The sequence below is a fragment of the Alosa pseudoharengus genome, unplaced genomic scaffold (assembly GCF_046254945.1).
Source record: "Alosa pseudoharengus isolate Yale_2024_CS ecotype anadromous, Long Island Sound unplaced genomic scaffold, YU_APseudo_1.1 YU_APseudo_1.1_scf_14, whole genome shotgun sequence".
Lineage (NCBI taxonomy): Eukaryota > Metazoa > Chordata > Actinopteri > Clupeiformes > Clupeidae > Alosa > Alosa pseudoharengus.
Window position 1 is genome coordinate 24030645 of NW_027468609.1, and position 12497 is coordinate 24043141.

The window sequence follows — 12497 nt, forward strand, 5'->3', positions numbered from 1 at the left end:
AATATTTTTTTGTGTTCTGTTTGTGTTTTGTCATGTGGTTTTCAGAGCCATCACGCAGGATGAGATAAAAGTGAAATAGTTTATTTCAAAAGTATTTTAAACATCACACAGGCGGGTTTTTTATTTCTCAGTACGCAGGATAGGACAGTGACAAAAAAATGGGGGTTGAGTGAGACAAACATGCTAAAGAGGAAACAAATACTTAAAGAAGGGGAAAGATGCAGAAAGCACCAGGGAGAAATTTGACCAAACCATTTTGGGGTGTTCACCAAATCCACCGAAAGCCATATTTTTCTAACATTAAAACAAAATAGGGAAAATACACAATTGTCACTCACACCAAATCACTACACGTGAGTTAAGTTTTTTTTTCCGTTTTTTTTTTTAAATCTCACTTTGCTTAAAATTTGAAAGAGTTGGTATGTAATTACCAATGATCTTCTAGAGGGCCTCACTTTTACCTTCAAGCCTCCACTCCACCAAACGAGGAAAATGATTGCATGCTTTTACAGATTTAAGGGCAAATTTCACAACACAGGCATAGACCAAACATTTTTAACAGGGCGGGGTTATCTTATTAACAGCAATGAACATAAGATTTGTTGTGCCCTAGATGGACTGATGAGCTTCACTACTCAACAGTCATGCGCTACAAGTTGGTTGAAATGGCATAAGGTTTGTTGATTGTTTCTCCTTTGTCCAGATTGAATATGAAAACAAAAACAAACCTATCCAGATGATTGGTCATGAGGTACTTCTAAAAGATGACTGGCTAGGCTAATAGGATTGATTGCCTTTAATGCATTCCGTGGCTTAGCCATATGACTGTATGAGAACTGTAGTGTAGAGAACTGAAAGGGGTGTCTATAGTTTCTCACTATATTTATCCTGGGTTCCTCCTCCTCTCTCTTATCCTGTGCGTGGTTTCTTTGTGTTGACACAAATTTGAGCATTATAAACAACTCAAAACAAAAATCACGAAAAGTAAAACAAACCTGAAGCTGTAACAGTATAATGTACATTCATGCACACGTGCACGCGTTAATGGAGGTCAACACTGTTGGATTGTGAAGGGTTTAAAACCTGCATACGTGAAGACACAAAAGTGATCCAGCACACACGTTTCTCAGCCACACAAATTTCTCACTTCATCGTTGCGTCATCTCTTACCCTCTCCTTACAACTGAGAACATTTTCCGCCATTCTGTCTCTGAGACAGAACACCTGATTTATCCTTTCTGTAATCATTGCAGTAAAATAAAAACACCATTTTTTTTGTCTTTCGCACTGTAAAATCCTTCCGATGCCTTGGCCTTGCAGGTCTTGCAAGTACTTCCTGTCTTTCGCAGGACAACCAGGACACCCTAAGGTTAATTTCACCTCAAGAGCCGGACATTTCTATAAGATCAGTCCAGCCTTGCCAGATGTTTCCCACCACCCCCCTACTCCCCCTCTGGCAGTAAGAGCTAAGCTGTTTTAAGTGCGCCTCATGGTGGCTCCGACCTGCAGTAGTCCTCCAAGTTCCCATGGGCCTTTGCAAGAAACTGAGGTTGGAGGCATCGGTCTCAACAGAGGGAAGGGGTGGGGGTGAATTAAAGGCAGCAATGTGGATGGAGTCAAGAAGTCGTCACCAGCCCCCTCCTCCCCCAAACCCTCCTGGAGTGTGAGTTGGGAATCCTCTTCTCCCAAATCCTTCCTCAGCTCTCTCTCTCGCTTGCCTGCTCGGTCAGGGCTTGCCATTGATGTTGATGTTGCCGTTGGTGTTAAGGTTGGAGGTCCGGCGGCTGAGCAGGGACGCGAGGATGTTGCGGGGCCGCGTGGGCCGCGACGGGGACTGGGCCAGGCGCACCATGCGGGGCGAGCGCCACACCTTGATGGTGGAGTCGTCGCTGGCCGAGAGCAGCAGCTCCTGGTCGGCCGGACTGAAGGCCACGGAGTTCACCACGTCTGTGTGCTGCAACTTGGCCAGACAGATGTTGTAATGGCGGTCCCAGATGTAGCCGTGCTTGTCCTCTGCACCACTGGGGACAGAGCCAGAGCAGTCAAGAATGAGAATGGAGGGTGGATCATGTGGCATTTGGCTTTAGTCAATTGGTTGACAAATATTGGTTGAATGTATATATATTTTAATTAGAAAATACTTGAAAATTGGTTGACACAATATGATACTGCAAACCATTTCATCCGAGTAAGGCTAAACTTTACATTGCCAAAAATGTTGCCTATAAAATAAAATGAAATAAGAAATACTACTTCTACAACTAACTACTAATTCATATTTGGTTGAGAGACATAATGCAAGGAAATACAGATATTTGGACACATGGATAATAATCCCTTATCAGAAATCAGCTTGGGAGACCCCAGAGTGCACACAGGGAGTGTTAAGACCAGGTTACCTGGCAACGAAGTCCCTGCTGACGTCCAGGAAGATGAAGAAGCACTCGTCGTTGGGCGTGAAGGCGCGGTGGGCCCTGAGGCTCCGCCTCTCCTCGCGCAGGCTCTTCAGGTCGATGACGTGCAGGTCAATCTCCTCGGCGATGGGGGGCGGAGACATGGGGTCAGAGATCACGCAGTTTGCCGGCCATGCTCTGCTGTTCACGTACAGGTACCTGAGAGGGGAGAAGGGCCACCAAAGGACTTTAGTCAGAGACTTTCTATTGAGGAGACACAGCACTCAAAGAATCTCCCATAGAAATGTATGGGGTTAGTTCCTAACGCAAATATGGTCGTCTACACATATTCCGGCCCATCCACCACCTAAAGTTGACATGTAAATACATCATGCCAATCATGTGGTATGTTGTGAATACACTGTGCCAATCATGTGTTGCAATCTTGCAACGCAGTTCTGCCCGAAATATATGCCCGATAAGTGCCCAAAGTGCATTGCAATATGGCCGCAGAGTGGAGGGACTTGCCTAAAAGGATTTTGCTTTAGTTTAGTTAGCAACAGTCACTATGGCATCAACCTATGACGACATCCAAAAGGTACAGTCCATGATGCTGGCAAAACAAAGTATTTGACTACATAACAAGCCAGTCAAATTACAACACTCCATCCCATGCTCCTGAAATCCCCTTTGGCTACATCACTATCTGTAGAGGTCAGGACGATGTAAAACCTCCTGCACTGAGGAATTGCTCAGCTGATAAAGATCTAACCTGTTTATATATATATATATATATATATATATATATATATATATATATATATATATATATATATATATATATATAATATATAAATAAAAGATCTGAGACATTTGGCAGCAAATTGCCTTTTTGTCATCATTTGACATTGCACTGACCCATTGCAACAGTCTGGTCACTCCTAACAATTAACAGACTAGCTGTTTAGTATGATGAGTGGGTGTGTGGGGTATTTCCCTTGATTACGGTCTGCTGAAACCACATACCTACACTACTCACACTAAAACAGTGACACATTTGTTTATGTTTTGGGCTTGGGTTTTAAGACTGCAGTCTGACAATCCAGACAGGAAGTGTCAATGAGAGCTAAAAATAGAAACCACAATGACCTCAGACAGACACGTCATTACAATAACACAATCAAAGGTGACCTAAGACTTCCCCCTAGGTTATTGTTTTGGCAGGGCGACTCCACATAGAAAGATCTTATTGTATTGTATCACCCCATCTACAGTATTCCATTGGCAGTGCCGTTGTTTTTTGTTTCCATGTTAACAATGACTGTAAATCTATTGCATGAAATGTTTTCTTTCAACAGATGGCACAGCCAACTCATCAGCCCTGGGGCCTATTCCAGAGAGCAGGTTTTGTTAAAAAAATCTGAGTTTGTTAAACGTGAGAAGAGGGATACTCTGGGTTTCCCGTTCCAGTAAGAAACTTAACTCAAACTTTAGATCAGTTACCACAGTGACTGACTGTGTACATAACCTGCTCCCTAGCAGGTTTTCTGGAACAAACCAAGTGTTTCTCCATATCTCCTCCCTCCTACTGAGCTGTTATTGAACACATGGGTTGTCATTTTCTCCTCTGTCATTGCCCCGCAAGGGCGAATTAATTTGCATAGCCTAGGCTAAGCCAAGGGAGGATTTTGAGATCACAAATATTAACCTCAATCAAACGTTATCATTTTGTAATTAACATATCATTTTATTCAGTTGGTTAGTAGCCTATAGGCTATGTCACCACTTTTTCCACCTATAATGTTATTTAACCCATTAGTTATTTAATGTTATTTAAAATGAATCAAGGCTACTTTATTAAACTCATTGACAGGTGCAGCAACATAGTAGCCTAGGTTAAAAATAGACCCTATACAAATAGTAGGCTAATATTAGGCTACAGTTTGTGATGCTTATGCCATAAAAAAAAAAATCATTTGTGCTGCTTTTGAAGTCATTTTTAATTCACTGGTCAGAAAATATAGCGCTCATAAAACAATTAACAGCACAAACAATTGTAATAATTTTCTGATGACGTGCAACAACCAGTTTAGCCTAATACTATGACTGTCCTGCATTTTCCTTTATTGTGTACACCGTGCTCGTAGGGATAACTTCTTAAATGGAGTGACGTAGGAAGTAGTTTTCTAACCAGTTGCCATGGTGACTCGTCATTTCTGAGCTCCATTGATGATGGCTTTTCCTATTCATTGGGCACACACTGTACTCAGAGTAAACAAACTCTGTGTAGACTGAACTAACCCAGGTTGATCAACCCAGAGATCAGGGTTACACAGAGAGTTTGTTAAACCTCCTTTCTGGAATATCCCCTGGTCTTTCCGTGGATGTGAAACCAGTGCTGTGGTACATTTGTTGCTTGTGTCTGTCTCTCTTGTTAGAGTGGAGTAAGTGTGGTTTCTCTCAGTGTCAACAGACACGTTACACATGTAAGTGTTGTAATTTAAAAACTGAAAATTACAGACCCAAGACCCTAAGGTCATCTAACTGACTCACCTGTGGTCCGGGGAGAGGCCCATGCCAATGATGTGGCCGTGAATGTCGATGACGTGATCAAGCGAGTCGAAGAACTCGTCTGAGCTGCGCTCCTCGCCCAGAACGGGCCCACAGGTGGTCATCTGGTCCGGCATGATGCGTTTGATGCCTTCAAAAATAGAGGACATTAATACAAACAACAACAACAACAACAACAACAACAACAACAACAACAACAACAACAACAACAACAACAACAACAACAACAACAACAACAACAACAACAACAACAACAACAACAACAACAACAACAACAACAACAACAACAACAACAACAACAACAACAAACAACAACAACAACAACAACAACAACAAAAATGGTCTTAACCTCTTAAGTAAGTATGAATGGGTTAAAGCTCTGATACGCAATTTCAAGTTATAAATATGCAATCTTATTTTTTTTAATTCTCTGCAATATCAGGTACAATTTCAAGTAAACACTCTGGAATGAGATCAGTCGCCTGTCCAAGGCCCTGTAAACACCCGCTGAACAATTTCAGGACCCATGTCTGTGCCCATATCTTTATCAGAAAGGACAAATATTTTAAGGGTTTTTCAACAGGCCCACCAATCATGTTGTGGCAAGGAAAGGAGAGTGCAGCATTTAAATATGCCAAATGAAGTTCAGTTCTCAGTGTTTATTTAAATATCTAATACTAATAACCAACTAATAACCACTTCAGATTTTAGATCATGTAGAAGAGATACGAATGCAGACGCATTTACCACATTGTTATAGTGAGGTTAAGTAACAGCCTGAACATGCAAATAAAAACAAAAACAAAATAAGAACACATGCACACACACATCCACGTTTGGTGAGGAGAATATGTTCGCACATACAGTACATAAATGCACATACACACACTTGTCAGGAGTATTGACAAGGACATTTATACACATACACACACACACACCTATTTGGTGGGGGGAGTAGGTAAGGCTGCCGGTGGTGAAGAGCAGGTAGGTCTTGTCCTCGGACCCCTCGGCGCCGCAGTTGGAGAGTGCAGACGGATCGGACGCTTTGGTGTGAGACTGACCCATCAACTTGGCCACTTTAGTCTCCAGCTCGCGCTCCTCAGTCACGCCACTGCACCGACCCTGAGAGAGAAAGAGAGAAGGAGAGAGAGGGAGAAGGAGAGAGAGAGGGAGAAGGAGAGAGAGAGAGAGTTAATGACTAAACAAGAGGAGAGAAAATAAATGACCACACAGCGCGACAGAGAATAAATGACTAGAGAAGAGAAATAGGAGAAATAACCGAATGAGAGAACAGGGTGTAAGAGTGAGGCAATGAAATGGCAAGGAGGAAAGAAAGATGAAAAAATATAAAAATGAAAGATGAAAAAAATCTAAAGTTGAAAAATATGCAAAAGGAAGAGACACAAAAGCACATAGTGTATATAGTATCTACAAAAGAAAAGCAACAATAACTGATATACATACATACACACACACGCACACACTGTCACCAGAAAGTATAATTTACCCACATCATTAGGTGTGCAATTAACATATTCCTATTACATTCTTATTATAACACCAAGCGAATTGCCAGATATTTACCTTTTACAAATAGAAAAAATGGGACTCTGAGAAAGACGGTGTGCGTTTAAACGGTAGTTGGCACCTATTAAATACCCTGGGTTCAGTGGCGCAGGGCCTGTTGCTGATTCTATGATCCTGTTCCTTGAGCACCAAGGGGCTAAAGCGCAAGTGATACCCATCCCATTGCTTTTACAAATAGTGTTGAACACAAACTTCAATCTGTCATCCTTCTTTGTAACGACCCTGCAAGTGCACTGCCATCTGCTCCCCGCACCCCAACCTCACCTGGATGACGCGCTCCAGTGGGGCAAGCTTTAGCTGGGGCACGTGAGCCGCCAGCGGCCTCACACCTCCATGCGGCTGCTGCTCGTCTTCCTCCTCGTCACACCCCTCCTCTTCCTCCTCGCTGTCCGTGCCGCCCAGGTCAAAGAGCAGCGGCTGGTGCTGGTTCTTGTGGCCAGCCTGCTGGGCCAGGGCGCGGGCCTGTGACTGGGCCTCATAGTCCAGCAGAAGGTCCGGCGTGTCGTGGCGCCGGCAGTGGGCCACCATAACCGTGCGAATGGTGCTGGCGTTGATGTTCTGGATCTTGAAGAGGCGCTTAACCACGTTCACGTTCTCAGACTCCACATCCTGTCCGAGGAGTGGGAGTGTTTTGTTAAGTTAAAGATTTATTATATATTTTATAATAGACAAAGTTACATTTCAGTATGAGTTTGAACTATATGTGTCTTTGTGTCGGGGAGTATGAGGAAATAAGGAATATAAGGAAAACACAAAGTCATTCAACAATTTCTGGTCCCTTACTTACTTGGCGTAGGTACTACTTTTAGTAGGTACCTACAATCTTATTGCAACTTGCATGGATATAATAGTAGAAGGCTATTTGACCACTAGAGAGCAATACTGCACAATTCTATTTAAAATCCTTTTAAATAAGGGTATACACTCTTACACTCAAAATTCTTACACACACAAAGGAACTAACAAAATGCCATTTCCCTATCATATGTAATTTAATTGCAACTCATCATGCGATTATGTTAATAACACTACAAGTATCAGCAATAAACATGGTGACTGAATCCCTCTAGTGGATGAATGACACATTGCAGGTACACATTCAAAAAAGGAGGCATCAGACCAAATTCTGATGAACAGTTTCCCTTGTGATACAGCAAATATCTTAAAAGGTCAATACTGTCCTTGACTACAGGCCATAATTACTGTCAATATTTGGCAATATACATATTTTATATATATATATATACATACATATACATACATATACAGTTACATCTTTGCCTGTCATACAGGCGGCCTGAAGTGCAGCCAGTCCAAACAATACACTGCTCACAAACATGCTTCAAATGTTTTAGCCTTTAATGGATTACACAGAGAGGGTGGCCTGCATGTGAAACAGAAACAACTCTCCAAACAATGCGTATCTGATGTCACAGGACTGGCTCTACAGGATGCGTCTGTATCTTTGTGTGTATACAATATACTGTATATGGATGTGTACTTTTGTGTCCTTCTCTCTTATGCAATGTGTGTGAATGTAAGTGTGAGTGTGAATGTGAGTGTGAGAGAGGGAAAGAAAGAGAGAGAACAGACCTGGAAGGCTTTGTTGAGCCAGAGCACAGAGCAGGAGGTCATGTTACCGATCCAGTGTAGATTGCCCGAAATTAGATGGGTCTCATTCAGCCAGCAGCCAAAAACATCATAGGGCTTATTCCGCACTCGGGACAGAAGTGTGTAATTTTCTACAAACAAAACACACACACAGATATGAACTAACTTGCATAAAACAATGTATAATGCATAGTGTGCACATTCGGTGACCAGCAGGATTACTGAAATGTTATTTACAATTTAAACATACCAACCAACAGGATACATAACACATGCTGTAACCAGCCACACATAGAACAGCCAATAAAATCAATGCATTACCTACAATTTCAATGGCTACTCTATATATATCCCCAACACATTGTTGCTACAAAGAATTTAAATTTACAAATGATTAATTAGTTATTTCTTAAAGTCGCCCAATGTAGTTTTGGGTATTTTTGGCAACTCTAGAGCTACCCCTAGTTGCAATTTATATTTACATTTTACCTTGTCGTTGTAAATACTTCTCAAGGCTTGAGTGCTTCCCTCTGTATACACTGCATGTGCTTTTGTTTTAGAGCCAAAGTACTAGCAACAGGAAAAGACTATCTCCAAAGAGCTACCTGTATATCTACCAACAAGGTAATGTTTCACGATTCTCGCGAGATGAATCCGGGTCGACAATACCTGAAGTTCCAAGGCTGGTTTTCTGTCTGCGGGTCACTAACCAGCTATGCTCTATGGCTATCTCTATGGCTATGCTAGGTGAACGATTACCCTACCACCTAAGTTTGTTTACCATCAAATTGGCTTCAAAGCTTTTATATTAAGGGTGCAGTCAGGGATTTTACGCGATTTCAAGCCCAAAACATTTTTTTTGTCACATTCAGTATTCATCTCCTCACGACCACTAGCTCCCATTCCGTGAGTACACCGTGAATTTCTCTAGGAATACTGGAGGTTGATGTGAGCTACTTCTCTGGCATGTTTCCTTTGGTCCTTGGTTAAAATATAACGTCCGTTTTTTGCACAAAAGCATCTGCTAATACATTTAAATATGAACATAAACACAAACAAACACAACTTCCTGTGAAATCCCTGACTGCGCCTTTAAGGTTAAAAACTTGCATAGTGCTGCTTTAAATCATCCTTGAAAACTGAATATCTTAACTGAAATAATCTATTCAGCACAGTCCTTTAACCATAATTTATGAGGAATATGTGTTTGTTTGCTTATGTTGATTTGTTGATGCTTGATTTTACAAGGTAATGTCTACCTCAGATCAAGCAATTGACTAATTTCATTTACAGTGGTCATGTGATGTAAAGTCCTGAGCCTGAACACATAATCAAATAGAGCCCCACCTCAGCCATAGAGGCCAACAGTATTGTGAATGTGACCGAGACAGGAATAGAAAGGGAGAGAGAGTGAGAGAAGGAAAGAAAGAAAAGAAGAACAAGCCAGAGAGAGCTGTGAGGTCTGGGAGAGTGAGAGAGGTTGTTTACACTCTTGACTAAAGACAATAACCAGATACAGAAAGACTAGAAAAAGGGACCGAACAAGAGCGAGCACCCACCTAAGCTGATGACGGCGATCTCCCCCGAGGAAGAGTGGTGGGGGCCTAGGTAGACCCCGGACACCAGCAGAAGGGTGTCGTCAGCATTGAACTGCGAGAACTGCGTGTAGCCCCAGTTGAAGTCCCGCATGCTGGAGCTGTGCACCAGTGCGATGGTGCCGTCCGGACGCTCTGTGTCCCAAAGCTGCAGTGGGCAGCAGACGGACAGGGACAGAACGATTCAGAATAAGAGGCTGAAATAACAACAACAGACCAGTCAGTATGAATTGCGTATGAAAGCAGATGGGGCGTACCTTGACAGTGCAGTCCTTGGAACAGGAGGAAAAGCGGTGGCCCCGGTGGGAGAAGGCCAGGTGCAGCACCTGGTCATGATGCTCCTTCAGTGTCTGCACCTCCACACACGGGATACAGTCGTACAGACGCTTGAACTCTCTGTACCAGGACACCGCCGCTGGGTGGTGGGGGACAGAGACGGAGATGATTCAGAATACAGGATACAGAACCACTCACTACTGGAGATTTCTCCTACACTACTGCTCCTTCTAATAGCTAAGATATCCATCATCATCATAATAAAGGACCACTACTAATAAAATAATTACAGGCAGATAACAAGAATTATCATCATTTGTTTAGCATTGCTATAAGTGCAGTTCAAAGTGCACCATGATCAAAAAGAAAAGAAAAACAGAAAAACAAACAAACAATAAAGCTTATAAAATGTGTAATTGCAATAATAATAATAATAATTTTAAAAAGGCAAACACATCTTTCTCATGGCATAAACAGTAAACATCTCGCCTTTGGAAGTGCACAGCTCCAGCCAAGGTATAAAGATGTAGGTTATACCTGGATGCCTTGGCACGGACCGAGGGATGCGATAGTAGCTGTAGAAGAGCTCTCTCCAGAGGAACTCATCCCGGGAGACCGCCAACCACTGGTGGCAGGTCAGGCCAGCATTCAGCACTGCATTATGGGGAAGATGGTGAAAAATCTCCAGCACCAGGCTGTCTGGCAGGGCAGGGACGTCCTCCATCCTGACATCCTGGGACATCAAAATAATAAAATAAAAAGATATTTGTACAGAGCAGACCTGATATGTTATGTATACGTTGCACGTCACCCAAGCACTACTGCCTTTACAACAACAGAAGCTCATAGGGAGGCCAGATGTCACACAGAGATGCATTTTGATCATATTTTTTTACTGATCCTATTTAGTTTTGTCAAAGAGTATAGAAGATTATAGAAGAAAGGGTTCTATACTAGGTTCTATCCTAAGTTGTGGTCTCTTTGTAGGCTGCCAGTGGTTTGAACTTAAGCTTACACAGACTAATTTCAAGCAGTCTTCAACATTATTTCTGTAAATGTTATTTAAAATGTTTAGTGTATATATTAAAAACATTAATTGTTTTCTTTATGCCCAAAAAGTATAATGCAGCCATTCCACTCCCTAGATTTAGCCATGACAGCTGAGAGTCATCACGAACTTGTGACCACACCACGCTGCTAATTTGAGCGATGGGTTGATGTTTCCAACTATGGGTGTCCTGTCAAACAAATGTGGTTGAGAACACCGATATGTAAGGAAAGGATATAATTGCTGGCACAAATTCCCAAATCACACATTTCATTTCAAGTATTTATGTCAAGGCAAAACAAATGCCGAATTGGAGCTCTTCCCGATTAACTGTCTAGCAGCTAACGTTAATGTATTGGTATGGTAGTTCTACTCTCAATATCGGGTTACTTCAACTAACTGGCTAGCTAGCTAACCAGCTTTGCAAAACATTCCAGCAGACCCTTGACGTTATCATAAAATATTTCTAACCTAAAAGTCACGCTGATGTTCATGTCAATGGTCTAAAATACCTGCTGACGTGTAAATACAATTAAACGTACACTCCCTTGCTAACCGGTTTGCTTTTTGGGTACAACATTATTTTGCTGGCACATGAAATGTTATTTTCGAATAGCTAGCTTCATCGACAGCCAGTTAGCTAGTTAGGAAAACAAAGCTGTGACGTTACACGTCCTAGTAAAGATACCACGATTTTTTTCATTGACAACATAGTAGACAGTATAACCTAGTTCATAAACCACGGCACCCTAAAGATCACAGTTTGCAGTTTTGATATCTTGATTATTCTCCTGATGTCAGACAAGATTTAAACGTATGGAACCGGTATTGTTAGCTTGCAAAACTTCCAACAGAACAGCTAAGGTTAGCTAGGCTAATGTTCACGACTGGGTATCTTGCTAAGCTGATTAGGCAAATAGCTAACCATATCCACAAAACAAATTTGGTGTGCATCACCGGTATGGTAGTCAGCACAACGTTTTTGTTGTAATATCACCAAAGCCATCATCAACTGTTGCAAACTTACCTGCCAAATAGCAATATTTACTGAAATACGACAAAGGCTAGCATCGGCTAGCTCGTCAGGAAAATGACAACAACAAGCTGTTACTGTTACACCGGTCAGAGACGATTCTTCTCCCTAATTCAGACAGTGCGAATCAATTTACAGCTCGTCGATAGCAGAGATGTGCTAGGCCTGTCTTCAGGTAGCCTATCTTAAAGGTATTTTAAGGTATGGTATCTTCAATAAATGGTTATCATAGGGGAACTTACTGTATTTACTTCACATTTTTAGTTCTTTTTTTTATTTAACTTTCCAGATAATAAATGGATTAACTTCATCCATACATAACCAGGCCTATGTGTCATGAAGTATGCCAATAATATAGCCTAGTCTAGTGCAATAGTAGCCTA

General features: G+C 41.9%; 1 protein-coding gene across 1 annotated transcript; it reads right to left on the bottom strand.

The window, feature by feature from the left end:
- Positions 1–60: 60 nt before the first annotated feature.
- fbxw5 (F-box and WD repeat domain containing 5) lies at positions 61–12203 on the bottom strand. Its single transcript, XM_076284278.1, has 10 exons — positions 12109–12203; positions 10571–10766; positions 10015–10172; positions 9722–9905; positions 8145–8293; positions 6816–7160; positions 5903–6086; positions 4947–5094; positions 2400–2612; positions 61–2021 (listed from the first exon to the last, which is right to left on the bottom strand). Exons 2-10 carry the CDS (start codon positions 10755–10757, stop codon positions 1727–1729), a joined length of 1863 nt encoding a protein of 620 aa, XP_076140393.1. The 5' UTR covers positions 10758–10766; positions 12109–12203; the 3' UTR covers positions 61–1726.
- Positions 12204–12497: the final 294 nt, after the last annotated feature.